General features: G+C 40.6%; 1 protein-coding gene across 1 annotated transcript in view; it reads right to left on the reverse strand.

The window, feature by feature from the left end:
- LOC115467099 (protein eva-1 homolog C-like) overlaps window positions 1-19,143 on the reverse strand; it is a 568,384-nt gene that overhangs the window by 302,532 nt on the left and 246,709 nt on the right. The window contains exon 4 of the mRNA XM_030198792.1: window positions 7,174-7,326. Within this exon, the coding sequence (XP_030054652.1) occupies window positions 7,174-7,326 (153 nt within the window). The remainder of the gene's footprint in view (window positions 1-7,173; window positions 7,327-19,143) is intronic.

Genomic DNA, 19,143 nt, shown 5'->3' on the forward strand with positions numbered 1-19,143 from the left:
AGCCCCTTAAAATTTACACTCCAGCCCATCCCTATCTATTCAGTCACGATCAGGGCGTAGACCATAGAAGTCTGCCCAGCTCCCGTTTTGTTTCCAAATACCGGCGTCGCAACCCAATCTCCGCTAAGATTCCGCAGAACCTTTTCTTCTAAACAGGATTCCTTTGTGTTTATCCCAAGCAATTTTGAATTCCATTACCATTTTTATCTCCACCACTCTCACGGGAGGGCATTCCACATATCCACCACCCTCTCCATGAAAAAATACTTCCTGACATTAGTCCTGAGTCTGTCCCCCTTCAACCTCAATTCATGTCCTCTAGTTCTACCGCCTTCCCATCTCCGGAAAAGGTTCGTTTGCAGATTAATACCTTTCAAATATTTGAACGTCTGTATTGTGTCACCCCTGTTTCTCCTTGTGACTCTGGGCAAGTCACTTAACCCTCCATTGCCCCTGGAACAAAATAAGTATCTGAATATATGTAAACCGCTTTGTAGTTGCAAAAACCTCAGAAAGGCGGTATATCAAGTCCCATTTCCCTTCCCCTTTCCCTCCCTTTCCTCCAAGGTATACATGTTCAGGTCAGTATACCTTGGAGGAAAGGAGAAACAGGGGTGATATGGTACAGACGTTTACAGGACAAATGTAGTACTATTATAAATTGGTCAGGTAGGAAATATTTCCGCACTCGATAGAGAATTCCCAATTTTAAAAAAGATTTCGTTATAAATGAATACATCTGTTTCTCCCGTGGTAAACCAGAGCCTAGAATCCCTCCCAGAATTTTCAGAAGAGATTCTAAGGAATAAGAGAGATTAACCTGCAACTGATCAAAACGTATCAGAGCTCCACAGAGCATAAATCTTCACATCATCCATCAAAAAGTTAATACCATTCTTTTGCCCTCAAACAGAATCCCCTGTTTACTAAGGGGCCCTTTTAGTAAGCTGCGGTAAAAAGGGCCCTGCGCTAGCAGTGGGGGCCATTTTTGCCATGTCGGTAGAAAGGCTGCAAAAATGCATGGCCATGCATAAGATTGCTCTTACCGCATGGCCATGTAGGGGGGGGAGCACTTACCGCCACTCATTGAGATGGCGGTATGGGCTCCTGCGCTAACTGAGCAGTAATTAGGTAGCACACGGAGCTGCCCGATTACCACCGGATTACCGCTGCATTAAAAAACTGGCCCCTATTTTCCTTAGCACAAGAAATGACGCACAGTAGGGCTGGAACTACTGCCGGCGAGCACGTTGGGCTGGTAGTAGCTCCAAATCGGCACACAGTAAGCGCGCATGAGTTGGATCTACAAAAATATAGTTTTCCCTATTTGCAAGAAAACTTTCAAGAAAAAGTACCACCCAAAGTCAAAACTCTAGGTTTTAGCTGAGAGAAGGACCACCTCCTTGATGGTGTAGCAAGCACCAAACCTGGCAAAAGCTGTACTTTGTATCCAGAAAAAACAGCATCTTTCAACTTAAAATACAAATTCAAAACCACTAACTTATTGTTCCATGTACCAAGGACAAAAGAGTGGCCCTTACAGAAACAGTATCTTAGGAATCCTCCAGAAAACCAGTTACAGCCAATGATTATTATTATTTGTTACATTTGTATCCCACATTTTCCCACCTTTTTGCAGGCTCAATGCGGCTTACATATAACCGTTAACGGTGTTAGCCGATTCCGGTCTGAACAACATCAAGAAACTAACATCAAGGCTGTCTTCCTCTTCTGCTACCTGAACTTTTTAAAGTGGAAAATAATAAAAACTAGGCAAGGGTAGGGTATCAGCATTGGGTAAATTCAGCATCTCATGTGCTAATAGGAAAATTAATGCGTGGCCTTTAATACTGAAAATAGAAAAATCAGCCATTTTACCCCTGCAGTAAGAATGGCCTTAGTGTGTAGGAAAGACTTGTGTAAGGATGTGCTAAAGCCACTTATTTACTGCAGTTTGGTAAAAGGGTCCCTTAGATTGTGAGCTCTCCAAGGGCAGGAAAAATATCTATTGTGCTAGCGGTGGGGGGTCGTTCTTGCTGCTCGCTGAAGACCTTTTTACCACAGCAGGTAAAAAGGCCAAGAAAAGAAATGGCCGTGTGTTAAGATTTAACTCACTGAATGGCCCTGGGGGAGGGGTGAGCACTTACCGCCACCCATTGGCCAGGTAACCCCCTGCAGAAATGTTTTTCAAATATTTCTACTAGTGCCGGAAATGCCACGTTGGGCCGGCGGTAGTTCCGGAATGTCGAGTGGTAATCTCACGTTGGGCTTACCGCCGCTTAGTAAAAGGGCCCCTAAATGAATAAAAATAAACACTGTACATTAAAACCAATATATAAGTAGCCAGCACTGGCCTCAGGAAAGCTGGTGCCATTTTGGAATAGATACCAGCAGAGCAGTTGTGACATAGGATTGCTCCTGTCCACATTTATTTCATACCATGGATGGGGTAAGAGTAGTCTTGGAGGGTGGGAGCAAGGATAAAGGGAAAAGAGCCCAAAGTATTTTTATCAGAAGTATGATGCTTGGGATTTTTTTCAGGGGGAGCTGATGCAGGCTGTTCATTTGAAAACTAAACAAAAAATGAACACATTTGTGACTGTCTCCGGGAAAAGGTGACTAAAGTAGCAGATCCAAAATGTTAAGAATGGCCGATCTGTTCTGTCATGGGTCCATAAGTAGTCTGAAAAAATTATGTTTGTTTTGTTACTTTTCTATTTTGTTACATAAAAGGATGGGGTTTGAACTGTTATATTACAAATTGTTTGCTTTTAACACAATTCATTAAAACCTCATTTTTTTGTTTCTGGTGGCTTTAGTCGCCTTTTCCCAGAGATGGTCATATTTGTTCTTCATTTGCAAAACGAAATGGAATATGAACATTTCATTGAAATGTCCCATTTCATTTCAAACAGAAATACATCTTTAGTGAATGGTGATGATCACAGTTCAGATCAATGGGGCTCATGTGGGAATTTTCAGAAAGATTCCCGATTTTGGATCATGATGCCTGATCAGAATTTTATGATCCTTATCATCCAAATGTAAAATAAAGTTCCAAATACAATCACGAATTTTCCTCAGATTGCAAATCCAAAGACAGGACCCTAACCATAAATAGTTAAGAGGGTTCTGCTTCTTTACCATACAGAATTCTTCCCAAGTCTATTACCTCTTAAAAGATACTTACATCCAGAAACTGCTGAATTGTGTCAAAGGCACAAGTCATGACAAGTAGACATAGCTGCTTAGCTGTTGTAGGAAAGCACAATGCATTAACCTCTTTAAATCCATATATTGTTATGGTTAGGCTGAAATTCCTTGGGTTTTAAAACCTTTCAGCAAGAGGATTTTGTGTTAGCCATAACAGCACATCATGGAAACACCATATCATAACATTGCTTTATTTTGAGGCTTGACTTAGTTTTGATATTTTTTTTTTTGTTTTTAGTTAAACTAAGACTAGGATTTAAGAAGGAAAAAAAGCAGTGAACAATGTCACTTTCCCTTTGATCCTGTAGCAGTTTGGACTATAACATTTTCTAGGGGGCTTTGGAAATAGGTTGTCTGCTGTCATCCTTTTCTCCTGCTACTTTATCCCTGACTTGCACAGTCTGACATTCAACAATAAGAAAAACAGGTCCTTTCCTGAAGCTACTGAGTCATCATTCTCCTAACAGCCAGACTTGAAGGTAGAAGAAATGAGTCCTGAAAGATACGCTAGTACAAAATGCTTCTGCTTCCTAGTTTCGAACTCTTTGTGGTCATGGCATAGCTACAAGTGGGCCCAGGTGGGCAGCAGAGCACCCACTTTGGGCTAAGCTTTCCCAATATTGGTGAATCCTTGCTGTGGCTGGTGGTGATCTCCAAACCCTGCAAGCTAAAGACCTCATCCTCTGATGGCTAGAACTCCTACCAAGCTTGGCTGGAGCGGTGGAGTTCTGGCTATCGGAAGAGGAGAGGTCTTTAGCTGGTGGGGCTTGGGGATCCCAACCAGCACAGTTATTTACATTTTAAGTTTGGGAGAAGGAACCAAGGGAGAAGCAGGGAGCGGGTGGAGAATACTAAAGTTTTTGGAATCCGATGATTACAAGACCCAAGGCAACATGGTTTCACTAGAGGCAGGTCTTGCCAGACAAATCTGATTAATTTCTTTGACTGAGTGACCACAGAGTTGGATCGAGGGAGAGTGCTAGATGTGGTGTATTTTAGCAAAGCCTTTGACATGGTTCCGCATAGACGACTAATAAATAAACTGAGTAAACTTGGTATGGGCCCTAAAGTGACTGAGTTAGGAACTGGTTGAATGGAAGATGACAGAGGGTAGTGGTAAATGGAATGCATTCTGAGGAAAAGGATGTTACCAGCACAGTTAGCTGTTGGGGTTCTGCAGTCCAACATGTCACATGTTTCACCTGCAGAAGGCTTTACCCTTGATATCCATGATAAAGCCTTCTTCAGGTGAAACATGTGACATTTCGGACTGCAGAACCCCTATAGCCGACTGTGCTTATTTAAAAGCTAAGTACTATACTTAATTAATAGAAGTTTGGGAAGTTTCAACACCTTTAAAGCATTAAAAATATCAAAAAAGTAATACATTTAAGTGACCAGTGACGATTTTGGGAACGTTCTGGGCGGCATTGAAACCATTAGCTCGCCAGACACCCATGCTGAGGTCCTCTTTATTTAGATTATGAACAGTGAGTTTGAAGTAAATTTTTGATATACAAGTGCATATTGTGTATGATCATTACTGGATACTATAGCCCTTGTGAAGAGATATACTAAAGTTTGCCATTTCATGGGACTCAAGCTTGACAACAGGCATAAGTTCGGGCACCTACTTTCTAGGGCTTATTTTATAAAGGTAAGCTATGTGCATAAATTCTGCCATATAAATGGGGCCCCTGTGATAAAATTTCCCTCCCTGACTGTAAGTTCTCTAGGGATGGCAGTATGTTAAATTTGTTGTAAAGTGCATTCAATTAGGGGGATACAAAAATGCTAAAAGAATCTTAGGATATTTTTCTGCTTTTATTTTATTTATGTCATTTATATCCCACATTATCCCAGGAAAACTCAAGTTCAATGTGGCTTACAATAAGGATTAAGTAAAACAATGAAAGGTTTAGAGTAATTATAGTACAGTGCAATCATAAACAGTGGGATTAACAATAGGAAGCTAATGTAAGTGGCAATGTTCGGATAAGTAAGTACATTTTATAGAAGAAAAGGCTAAATAAGCACCAGGTTAATTAGACATGGCGGGGGAGATTCTATATATGGCGCCTGGAAAATCCGAAAGGAAATCCTTTTTGCCTAAGCGCATTCTAAAAGATTTAGATGGGGGTATATAGAATACGCTTAAATTGATATCCAGGCACCTAAAACTACATGTATCCATTTATACCAATGAAAACATGGCGTAAATCCCTGCACGTAGATTTATGCGGACTGGGTCATATTCTATAACATGAGTAAATTTGGGAACGCCCACAAAATGCCCATTTCACCGGCCAAAACCATGCCCCTTTTTGGTTTTGCACATTAGAAATTGGGCACAGTCAGTTACAGCATACGCTTAGCAAGTTATGCATGTAAATTCCAATTATTGCCAATTAGTGCTCATTATTGCTTGCTAAGTAAGTACTGTTAACAACGCTGATTGGAATACGCTTGGAATTAGGCACAAAACGCTAGGTGCAATATATAAAATCCAGCAGGGAATGCACTAACTTTTGATATGAACTTATAAAGAGAAACGTTTTTAGCATCCTGCGGAACTGTATAAAACAAACTCTTAGTGCACATACATCGGCTCTTAATTTTAAGGGCTGTATTTGTGATTTACACATGTAAAACCTGATGTTAAACAGCTGGTATTTACAAGTGCAAATCTGCATTATTTCCCAAATTCTATACAGTGTGACCTAAGTTGCATGCACAAATCTGGTCATATTCTGTTTTGCGTGAGCAACTTCATTGGTTTAAGAAGCCAATGAGTGCCAATAATTGCCACTTAACAAGCAATTATTGCCACTTATTGGCTTTAATCAGAGTTTATGAGCATAACTTTCCAAGCGTATTCTATAGAGTGATGTGCATAAATTCTAAGATGCTAATCTGAAAAGGGGGTGTGGCCATAGGAGGGTTGTGGGCATTCCTAGCATTTATGTGCAGTTATACAATATGCCTGTTCCGAATGTAACTTAGACATCGGCATTTACACCATGTTTTATTTGGCGTAAACAGCCGTGAATAAATATAGTCGCAGGAAACGGGTGCTGGGCATATTCTATAAACTACACCTAAATTTAGGCGTATTCTATAAACCACGCCTAACTTTAGGCATAGCTTATAGAATATGACTAGGAGTATTTTTTTCAGCACCGATTTTTTTTAGGCAACATAAATAGAATCTAGCCCTATATGTAGATTATAAAGCGGCGTGGTTAGGCAGAGCTTGGGTAGAACTAAAATCTACATGTGTAATCCCCATTTCAGCAAGAGAACACATGCATATGTCCTGAAATAACATGTCAGATTTGTAGCTGCTCCCTTACATACGTAGGTTCGTAAAAGTGCTTGTTTCAGCCACCCCTTTACAGGAGGGATTATAGAAGCTCTCTCCCTTAATTCCCCATTACAATTTTCCCCTCCAAAAATATCTTTAGGTTTGCAATATTGCATTTATACACATGTAACTTACATTTTACAAAGATATGGCAACTTACATGTGTAAGTTGGGAAATCAACTTGCACGTGTAACCAAGTTTCTCTGTTCAGTTTTTCAATGTGTATCTTTGTAAAATGGCTGCTCCTGCTCCATGTGCAAGAAAATACATGTACACTCCTGCACGCCTCTGCACTGGCAGATCCTTTTTTAAAATTCCTGCGGAATTCAGCACATCATGACCTAGATGTATCAGTTCCAATTTCTACATTATATCTAAAATGGGCCTGATTGTGTAAATGTGTCTTATAGATGTAATGTCTCTGGTTTATGCTGAGGGTAAGAAGCTCCATAACTATTCTAATTTGTGGCCTTGCCATTATGATGCCTTCTTCCATCTTTCCGAACTTTTCTATTAGGAACAATTAATCTATGCTCTATCTACTCAGACTGAAAATACAAAAGATATTGTCAGAAGTTAACTGCGCCTATCTTACCAATAGTTGGCATCCCAAAATGTTCATAGGGGCATTCCAGGCTACCTCCCTGAGACCTTCCAAACGTGGCAGAATAAATGGCTATTACCATGCTTCTTTTACAGTTCAGCCTCAGTTTGTCATCTTCGCAGGCTACTTTACTCTTGTACTCATCTGAAAAGAAAAAATATATATTTTTATTCACTTGTTCTTGTCTTGGGCACACTAGAATTTTCATTGGTAAAGTGATTTCTGTTGAAATAGATATTTCATAAGCTAAACCAAGGTTGTTAGCTGCTATCATGTAGCTTTAAGATTTTCTCCCAAAGAGCATCCCTTTAACACCAAGATTTGCAACCATAGATATACCAAACAGGAAAGTCTGAACAGCATGTACCAAACACTGTGCGAGTGGGGTAGTTGCAAAGGGCACAAATACGGAGGGGTCCAAAAATTGGTCACAGACTATTATCTCCTCTCATTTGGCGATGGTGAAGTGGGCAGACAGGGCAGGAGGCACCAGTGGGTGAGTCGTACAGGATGAGTCTGGAAAATACCAGCCATGGTTGAACCTGGGGCTTGGCAAAGGCAGGAACGGCACACAGGTTGCACCTGTTTATAAAGGTAACATATGTGCCTCATAGAAGGCTCAGGTTTGCATCTTCACACCAGTGAAACTAGTGGAGTCTAAGTCTATTACTGAAGCAGGTTGAATGATGGCATCCATCACCCTTCTCAGCAACACCAGGCCCAAGTCTCAGCCTGCTTGTCTGACATTGCTGCCTGGATGTCTCACCATAAGAATGAACATGGCCAAAACTTAACTTCTTATCTTCCCACCTAAAACCACCTCTCCGCTTCCCCCATTACCTATTTCTACGGATAACAATCTCATCCTCCCTGTCTCATCAGCTCATAACCTTGGGGTCATCTTTGACTTTTCTCCTTCTCTGCAGATATCCAACAGACTACTGAAACCTGTCTTTTCCTTCTCTATTACATCACCAAAATTTGTCCTTTCCTTTCTGAGAACACTACCAAAAGCCTTATCACCTCACACTTAGACTACTGTAACTTGCTTCTGCCAGATCTCCCACTAAACCATCTCTCTCCTCTTCAATCTGTTCAAAATTCTGCTGCACAACTTATCTTCCACCAGTCACTAATCTCATTAGCCCTCTCCTCAAGCCACTTCAATGGCTCCCTATCCACTTTCGTAGACAATTCAAACTCCTCTTACTGACTTACAAGTACATTCATTCTGCAGCTCCTCAGTATCTGTCTTCTCTTATCTCTCTCTACACCCCTCCCCAGGAACTCCATTCATTAGGTAAGCCTCTCCTATCTGTACTCTTCTTCCTCCACTGCCAACTCCAGACTCCATTCCTTTTATCTTGCTGTGCCATATGCCTGGAATAGACTTCCTGAGACAGTACATCAAGCTCAGTCGCTGGCCATATTCAAATCTAGGCTAAAAGCCCAACTTTTTGAGGCTGCTTTTAACGCTTGACCCCTATTCACCTGTTCCATACCCATGTTTGTTTTAATCATTTACACAATAACTCCCCAATCCCTTATTTGTCCTGTTTATCTGTCTGAATAGATTGTAAGCTCTGAGGAGCAGGGACTGTCTCATATGTGTTTTATATACAGTGCTGTGTTCATCTAGTAGCGCTATAGAAATAAGTAGTAGTAGTAGCAGCAACACCAATTCCTGTCCCAGTGCAAGGGATCAACACAATACGCTTGTTATATTTAATCTTCCTGTGGCGTTGACCAGAAAATTCTTAAGCAGTGGTGTGCTTTGGAATGCTAGTGAATGCCATCCCAGGGGTGACTAAAGGCCTACATTAAAGCTTAAATTGTTAATAGCTTCTGTACACATTTATTTATTCAATAACACTTTTAATAAAATGTCTTATAATGTAGCACAGGGAGACTAGAGAAAAAGCTGAATTTCAATCAGTGATCCTGAGATGAAAGCACAGATTAGGATCTTATTAAACTCCTCAGATAAAATGTGATGAACTTTTTGAAATACTGAAGGAGTGATACTGCAAGATTTTGTGCCTGATCTATCAAAACTTTTCCTATTCTGTAAATGTAGGTAAGACCTCTCATTAATCAGGCCCTGCAGCAGAAAATGTTCTAAGAAAGAAAAAGCAGGGTTAATGTGAACCCCAGGTCTATGAGCAGAATCAAGCAATGGCATACAGAAAAGCTAATACTATGATCAGTGACATATGGTAGGCTGCAAGAAAGAATTATTCAGGCAAGAGTCTTCGTCAAGACGGTGAAATATCTCAAGGAGTTGTTAATTGAACAACTGTAGTCTTCTGGCACCATATAGTTCTTGTACTCCTCATCTCCCCATATTCCCCCTCTTGTACTGCCTTCACTCCAAAATGTTTGCCCCCTCTTCAACTCATCCTAGTGTTTGTCTTCCTTTACACCTCCCCCAGCATTCGGCCATCCTTTGCACCGCTCTCCTCTCTCCTCAAAAAGCATAAACCAAGAGGGCAATTATTAAACTGGATGCCTAGGCAGAAAGGTTGCAACATGTACCTTAATAAAAAAGGGGATCAGAAGAATAGAGCATAGGTTAAGTGCTTTTCTTTTGGCTGTGTAACCAAGCATTGAAAGCAACAATTAAGAATTTCTGATAACAGATGTTAGTGATTGAACACTATGGAATGCTATCGCTGAATAGAAAATAGGAGGTTTTTGACCAATGATTGGTCTGAGTCATAAGGTGCTATGGTTTTTGAACTGAGATATTTGCTGGGTCACAAAAATGATGACCGATGTCCATAGCAATAACCTTTGACTGCTGAAGCCTTTTTTCCACCTCCTTTTAAATAAGACTTGTCAGAAGATTGAAGGATTATTTATCCTTTGAGAAGTTTCATTTAATGGTTCAAAGCATAGTAATGCCTCATTTTGATTACTGTAATGCTTTATTTTTAGGGTTACCAAAATACACCTTACAGTCATTACGGATTGCACAAAATGCTGCTGCTCGTGTACTTTTGGGAATGAGCCATTTTGATTATATTATCGCTGCTCTTGTTTCTTTACATTGGCTGTCTATTGTGTATAGAGTGCAATATAAAATCTTATTATTGGCATTCAAAGTGTTAACTGATAAAATTTCTCCAGTGATTTCGGCAAGTTTACATTTGCATGAGCCTTCTTGCTCCTTGAGGTCTGGATCTTCTAACATGTTTGATGTTCCTTCATTCAAGACTGTTTTTTTTTTTTTTTTTTATAAGTACGCAACTCAATCTTTTATATTGCAGGACCAAGACTGTGGAATTATTTACCAGCTCAGCTTCGAGCCTTACATAATATGGATAAATTTTAAATGGTTTTGAAAACTGTTTTGTTTCAGCAAGCGTTTGATATTTCTCCATAGGGGTTAGTTCTGGATTGTTTGGATACTGTTGGATTCTGATGTTTTAGCAGATAGTTTTGATATATCTCTGTGAAATGTGTATTATTATTATAACTGTGAATTGTCTCCCACTCAGGGTTGTAGATGTGCACGGTATAAACTTTTTAAAATAAACTGGTGAGAGGATGAGAGGTATAAGAAAACAGATGAAGCTAGGAAGGAGATGAGTAAAGAAGGGAAATGGGAGACGAAAGAGGATGACAGACAAGAAAATAGGAGGCTGGCAAAGGATTGAGAGACATGGGAGGACTAGAGGGGTAATGTAGGAAATAGAGGGAAATATAGGTGTAGGGTGATACTGTAGGCATATATTAGAAATGGAGAAAAAATGAAGCAGAAGGATCAATGTCAGACAAATGTAGGGGAGGAGGAAGGAAAGAAGAAATGAGGCATAAAGAAACAGAAAATAGAAATGTGATCCTAAAAAAAGGGCGTAAGAGAAAGCAAGATGTAGTAGTAAAGAGAGATCATGATCACCCCAATTGGAAAAATAAAATGATTAGACAAAAAGTACAAAATACTTATTTTTAGTTTTTAGCAAATTTCAATATTTCAGCTTAAAAATGTGCATACAAACAAAAATGTGTTTCTGTGTTCTTGGGTTTTCCATTTCATATGTTATTCATATATTTATTTCTGATTTGCAGGATCTTATTACTAGGCGATGGTCTGTGTTTTTTTTATGTGTAACCAAGGTAAAAAATTCTTTCAGGGTCAATCCAAGGGTATCTGACACCCTAGGTGAACCTTTAAATGTGTGCCCCACCCCATCCTGGGGTGGCTCAGGACCCTACTCCCCACTCCCACACCTAGAATTTTTCCCTTCCCTTTTGTAGTCCAGCATTTCTCCCCTTCTCTACCTCTCCCACCCATGGTAGTGTTCAGCATCTCCCCTTCTCTACCCACCCCACCCCCCCCAATCCCTTGGTGTCCCATATCTCACCATTCTACCCCCAAGGTTTCAGTGGCTTTCCTTCCTTCCCTTCCATACCTCCTCAGTGGCAGCATTACATGTCAGCCACCTTGCCAACACAACACTCATCACATCATAGGACAGACAGAGTGAGTACTGACAGCCATGCTGGTGCTGCCACAGAGGGGGTAAGGAAGGGAAGCCATTTCAAATCCAGAATTGGTCTGTAGAGCCCGAGTTCTTTTATTAAAACTTGGGGACCATGGGTCAATTTTAGCAGACAATGGAAAAGGTGCTGGTACTCAGTACCCCCTCAAAAAAAGCCCTGCCCCTATGCAGGCTTGAAAAAGGTACCTTTGGGGACTTCATATTTAGGCTCCCTGTTATACAATTACCCTTATAACCAGAATACACTACAAAAATATGTTCTTCCCCTTTTTTATTTACAGCTTTTGTAGTATGGATCAATATTTCCCTAGTGTTTCCTCCAGTTTTATGCTTATTGGGACTTTTTTGTCTTCTCATACAATCATGCTTTTCACTATTTTAGGAAGAGCTCCTGCTGTCCCCCAGGGCATTGCTGGCAATGGCCTCGCTTTGATGAGAAACTTGCTGCATTACCAACCATGCCTCATTTTCCAAGAATACATGGAACTAAAAGAGAAATGTTGTAAAACAGAACTGCATTTCTGAGCTTTGCATCCTACTCCCTATCATCCATTTTAAAAATTCAGCTTTGCGATATCTGTCTGTCCTATGATGTGATGAGTGTTGTGTTGGCAAGGTGGCTGACATGCTAATGCTGCCACAGAGGAGGTATGGAAGGGAAGGAAGGAAAGCCACTGAAACCTTGGGGGTAGAATTTGTTGCCAGAGAATGTGGTAAAGGTGGTCAGCTTAGCGGAGTTTAAAAAAGGTTTGGATGGCTTCCTGAAGGAAAAGTCCATAGACCGTTATTAAATGGACTTGGGGAAAATCCCCTATTTCTGGGATAAGCCATATAAAATGTTTTGTACTTTTTGGGATCTTGCCAGGTATTTGTGATCTGGATTGGCCACTGTTGGAAACAGGATGCTGGGCTTGATGGACCTTTGGTCTTTCCCAGTATGGCAATACTTATGTACTTATGAACTTTGCTTCAGCATCATAACCTTCAAAGCACTGTAGGAATTCAGTGGGTGGTCACATTTTTTCAACAGTGGGCCCATACCCAATTGTGTGGGCTGCATGAATTTTTTTACAGTAGGCCACAAGATCCATATGTGTGCAGGCCGCATTAATATTTTAGCATGTTATAGCATGGTTTATACTCACCAAAACCTGTGAATCTCTTCTGTAATTGTAACTTCATATCCAGAAACTACTTCTGCAATGTTTCAAAATCATGGGTGCTAGCTAATTAGGTCAAATTTATTTTTTTAAATTCCAAGTGGCCTCTATCTTGAGGTCAAGGAGACCACAGTTGGCTTTCATGGGCTAAACATTGGCTGTCCCTGTTCTGAGACACCAAAATTGTTCCTCTCCTATCTCTGTTACTATTTAAATGTTAAATTTTGGTCAAACAAATCATTAAAAAAATTAGCAAAATATCCTTGAAACTGAGACCTTATAAAGATCTGTATTGTTATGATTTGTGGTTGATGGTACACATCCCCTTAATCTAGAGGAAGATAAATCATTTCTTCTGGAGCAACGAAGCAATTTGCATAAAGCTATTCTGTGAGATGTGCAAGCTGGGAAGCACACCAAATTCAGGTAAAGATAATTATGCAGCAAGTATCAATGGCAGGTTTCTTTCATTCTTAATATAACTTTGAACTTCAGTGAAACAACAGATGCTTAAAAATATCCAGGGACTGGCTCCTTTCCTTGTTCTAGTTAATCACCATGAACAATTCAGGCGCTGACTTTGTCAGCAATATCCCATTATTCTTTACTCAGAAGGACAGGGCTTTCCAATCTCATTTTGACTAATTGTAAAACAAACCTTTTGGAAAAACAATAAAAGCCATTTGTTACAATCAGACTGTCAAACCATAATATAGCCTAAATCTTCAGTGCATAAAAGTAGAACTGTGTTCAATGCCTGCAGATTGGCTTGTATCTGTGGCCAAAGGTCATAACCTTCCACTCCCCTGGTGAATATTGTTTACTCACCTGCTTTTGTGAGGAGTGGTTTTCAAAGGCAGAAATTGTCTTTATATATTGTTAGTCTTCAGAGCACAAAGGAGCTTGAAAAGGCTTTGTTTTAAAGTTCGGGCAGCCCTTAAAATACCGGGGCTGTGGATCTTAGGAAGAAACTAAACACCAGTTGCTAAATCTGTTGATGCCTCTTGCTCTAGACAAGCAGATTTAAGATTCTAGAGGAAAGTGAGAAAAGCAAAGTTCCTTTTTATAATGTCGTTAATTTTGTCCTCATTTCCACATTTAGGAGGTAAGTCCGTAATTTAGGAGGTAAGTCCGTAAAAAAAGAAGCCTACATGTCACATATATACTGGTATTGTGGTCATTTGCATATCAAGAGCACACACATGTGACCAGAATACTGGTATGTACACAGGGTGAGGCAAAAAAAAAAAACAAGTACCCCCCCCCCCCCCCCCCAAGTTTTTTTGCTGTTCTATCAGCAAGTGCTTGGAATTTCAACATGAAAGTTTACAGATTTATTTGCTGTTACTATCTACATTTGTGTACTGAGTGGAATGACATTATCTTTAAAAACGGCAAAGTTACAGACTTTTTATTGTGACCACCCAGCAATTTTCATGCGATCAAAAATGTTTGCACTGTACAACTACCATTATTTGAAGACAAAAAAAATGACATCATGGTGACACAGATTTTTGTCTGATGAGCAATGTTGGAGGTCTATCATAAGCTCCACCCAAAGCTGCAAACCATTACCAAACTCAAGGAAGCCTGAAGATGATCTGGAAGCCTGCCACAGGGACCAATCAACCTCCTACACATCTCTCTCCTCCTCTTCCCTTGCCTCCTCTCTTCAATCCTTTCCATCATACTGAGCCCCTCCTCCTTTCAATTAAAACTGGAGGTGGACCCTTTGAGGATTCGTGACTGCGAAATTCTGACACATTGTTAACTGAATTGCTTTAGCTCGAACGTTTTAAACACGCTAATATGTCAGCAATATCAATATAGCTAATATATAATAGATAATTAAATGTTATTTAATATTAATAGATAAGTATGATGACTAAATAAATATGCAAAATTTCGTATTAAAATTCAAAGCAGTTGCTGAGAAAATGGCAAAAAAACTCTCAGGGGTTACTTTTTTATGCCTTACCCTTCACATGCAAATGTGTACATATACACATGTCAATATTCTGGCTACATGCTATTTATTCTATGGTAATAGAAGAAAAGCACCAAGAGCCTTCAAGGTTGAGATAAACACTGGTCCTTTATTCACTGACCCGATACGGGCAATATTTCAGCACAAAACGCCTGAGTCAGGGATCAAATGACTACACAAATCTAAATTTCCAGAAACCAAAGAGCTTGTCCTGTCCAGTTAAACCCCTCTGAATATCAGGCCCATAAATAGTAACATAGTAGATGACGGCAGAAAAAGACCTGCACGGTCCATCTAGTCTGCCCAACAAGATAAACTCATATGTGCTACTTCTTGTGTATACCTTACCTTGATTTGTATCTGCCATTTTCAGGACACAGACCGTAGAAGTCTTGCCCAGAACTAGCCCCATTTTCAGGACACCAGCCCCGCCTCCCAATCTCAGCTAAGCTTCTGAGGATCCATTCCTTCTGCACAGGATTCCTTTATGTTTGAATTCCGCTACCGTTTTCATCTCCACCACCTCCGGCGGGAGGGCATTCCAAGTATCTACCACTCTCTCCGTGAAAAAATACTTCCTGACATTTTTCTTGTGTCTGCCCCCCTTCACTCTCATATCATGTCCTCTTGTTCTACCGCCCTCCCATCTCCGGAAAAAGGTTCATTTGCGGATTAATACCTTTCAAATATTTGAACGTCTGTATCATATCATATTAAATGCTATCATTTTATGTGAATGTTTTAGCAATCTAGGCACAAGCATTTATACCAGCTCTATGGTGTAAATGGTCACACCAGTTACACAGAAACATAAAACATGACGGCAGATAAGGGCCAAATGGCCCACCCAGTCTGCCCATCCTCAGTAACCACTAACTCATCCTTTCCTAAGGGATCCCACATGTCCCACAAATTCTGACACAGTCCTCGTGTCCACTACCTCCACAGGGAGGCCATTCCAAGCATCCACCACCCTTTCCATGAAAGAGTATTTTCTTAGATTCCTCCTAAGTCTATTTCCTCTTAACTTCATCTTATGCCCCCTCATTCCAGAGTTTTCCTTCATTTGAAAAAGGTTTGCCTCCTGTATATTGACGCCACTCTTCCAGCGTATACATTTTGAGGTTCCTAAGCCTGTCCCTATATGTTTTATGACAGAGATTGCTTACTAATTTTGTAGCCGCCCTCTGGATTAACTCCATCCTGTTTATATCATTCCGTAGGTATGGTCTCCAGAATTGCACACAGTACTCTAAATGGGGACTCACCAGAGATTTACATAAGGGCATTATCACCTCTTTTTTCCTGCTGGTCATCCCTCTCCTTATGCACCTAAGTATCTTTCTGGTTTTTACTAGTGCCTTTTCTAGCTGTTTAGCCACCTTAGTCACCACCAAGTCCCACTCTTCTTTCATACACAGAAGCAGTTACAAAATAAAGTAGATACCTACTTTCAGTGGTGTGCTGGAGCAGGCTCTCACAGGCTCGCAAGAGCCGGTTGTTAAGTTTTTAAGAATTTTGGGAGCCGGTTGTTAAAGTAGGGCCCTCCATGGCTACTTTAACAACTGGCTCCCAAAATGTGGGCTTGGGCCCCCTGCTGAATTCTCTTTTACTTTGCTGGTGGGGATGCTGAGCCCTGCCAGCCAAGTAAATAGACTACTGCTGCTCCCCGCTCCTTGTTTCCAGCTCTGGGCAGCAGGCTGGGACTTCTCGAGCATGTGAGAGAAGTTTCAGCATGCTGCTCAGAGCAAGACGTTGGGAGTGGTGGCAGTCCATTTATTGGCTGCCAGCAAAGGTATGCCTAGCGTGCCTGCACGAAGGAAGGGAGGGAGGAGAGAGAGGCAAGTGTTGCTCCCCCCCCCCCCCCCCCCCCCCCCCCCGGCCACCCCTGGCCCTTCCAACTGCAGAGCTGGCTACGTCCGGAGAAAGAGCCTGTTGTTAAAAATTTACCAGCACACCCCTGCCTACTTTCCTTTACAGAAGAGGATCCAGATGTAGAACTGCCCTCTACATACACTTGATAACAGTAAAATCAGCATTTGGTCACACTGAAAGCGGCCACCAAAACAGTGCTGGTGGTTTGTGCAGCTTAGTTTAAAAAAAAATGGAAAAAGATTGCAGGCATCCACATTCAGGTGTCAAGCACATAGACAATGTTAACTGGGCTGGTAGTGTGCCATAAGAACATCGAAACCTCTGAAGGGTTTAAACAGTCCACAAGAAGTGTGCGGTTTGCAGTGGATAAGAAGCATTAGAATTATATGAGATTGCTGATGTAATATAAAGCAGGTTCCTGGAAAGCTTCCCAGGGGGGTAGTGGGGGGAGGGGGGGAAGATGGCATCAGATGTTTCTAAAAAAACACCCAATACAGGAACTGAAGATCGTGATCTGCAGAAATAAGAATGTGAGGATGAAACTGAAGGTCATATAGGAGGGAATTTCTCTACAGGACGCCCAAAATTAGACGCCAAGATGATGCGCATTAAGCACAACAGTTACTAATTCTTCTCTACCATCGACATATACAGTATCATTCTGTACAATCTTCTTTTTTTAGGGTGGTAACTCCTTATAGAACTCCCTTCCCCTTGTCGTACATTTAGAACAATGGTTCTCAACCTTTCTTCTGTTCTGACACACCTGATAGATGCTCTGTGGCACATTGAATACTACTGTTCATGGCTGAACAAAAAAATCCCTTATATATAATTTATTATTGCTGAAAATGATGCAAAGAAAGTTGGTCACTACTTGGTGGGAAAGATTAGATTTGCAACATTTCCAGTTAGGGCTGGTGGCAACAGTGAGCATTGTGGGTAATGGAGAAGCAGAAAGGACCACAAGCGGATTTCAAGTACCTGATTTCCTGTTCTGTTCTCCCCAGCCTGCAGTCCTTGTTAAGGAAAGCAAGGGCTTACTGTCTGTCACATTTTTGGTGACACGTAAGTGTGTCCCGACACACTGGTTGAGAATCACTGATTTAGAACCATCACTTTTTAAGGCCCAGCTTGACTACATCATCACTGTCCTATACGTTTTACAGGAATAAATTGTTTAATTTATCCTTTCACCATGGTCAAAGTGCATTCTTCCCTGGCACTTGTATACTGTGGTCTTTTCACCTCTCTTCCCTCCCAATAGTGTTTCTTATTTTTAATTTTAGTTTATATTCATTTCCTTTATCCCTTTTAGGCTATAGGACAGCAATATAACACGAACAAACCCACCACCATAAACACTCCAGACTACACCCATCCTGTTTCAGCCAGTCTGAAAATTATTGGAGTTACAATTGATCAGAATCTCACACTCGAAAGCCATGCGAAAAATACAGCAAAGAAAATGTTCCACTCAATGTGGAAACTCAAAAGAATAAAACCTTTCTTCCCAAGGGATATATTTCGTAGCCTGGTACAATCAATGGTACTAAGCAACCTAGACTACTGTAATGCCATCTATGCCGGATGCAAAGAACAAATCATCAAGAAACTCCAGACTGCCCAAAACACAGCAGCCAGACTCATATTTGGAAAAATGAAATACGAAAGCGCCAAACCCTTAAGAGAAAAACTACACTGGCTGCCACTAAAAGAACGAATTGCGTTCAAAGTTTGCACCCTAGTCCACAAAATCGTGCATGGTGAAGCTCCAACCTATATGTCAGACCTCATAGACCTACCAACTAGAAACACAAAAGGATCAGCATGCACATTCTTAAATCTTCACTAATCCAGCTGCAAAGGACTTAAATATAAATCCACATACGTAGCCAGCTTCTCCTATATAAGCATGCAAATATGGAACGCACTACCAAAGGCCATAAAAACAAGGCACGACCTAACAATCTTCCAAAAACTACTGAAAACCAACCTGTTCAAGAAGGCATACCAAAATGACCAATCCTAAACAAGAGATAATTAGTCGCCACATGAACTAGATGAAAACGAACTCTTTACATCAGATTATAACTTTTGATGTCACTCAAAGTTACACAATTCACACTACCACTTTAACTATTATGCTGGATCGAACTGTGTTTCTCATGCCGGACATGAACTTTCTATATTTGATTATATAACTTATTTTATAACTCATTCAGGAACTTTTATATTTGATTATCTAACTTACTCTATAACTCATTCAGGAACTTCAATGCAATACCTCTCTGTTTTCTATTGTACCATTTATCTGCTTTAATGTAATACAACCTGTAATTCTCCATCCGGAAATGGCGATCGCCATTACGGTGTAATGTAAGCCACATTGAGCCTGCAAATTGGTGGGAAAATGTGGGATACAAATGTAACA

The sequence above is a fragment of the Microcaecilia unicolor genome, chromosome 3, assembly GCF_901765095.1.
Source record: "Microcaecilia unicolor chromosome 3, aMicUni1.1, whole genome shotgun sequence".
In the NCBI taxonomy this organism is placed as follows: domain Eukaryota; kingdom Metazoa; phylum Chordata; class Amphibia; order Gymnophiona; family Siphonopidae; genus Microcaecilia; species Microcaecilia unicolor.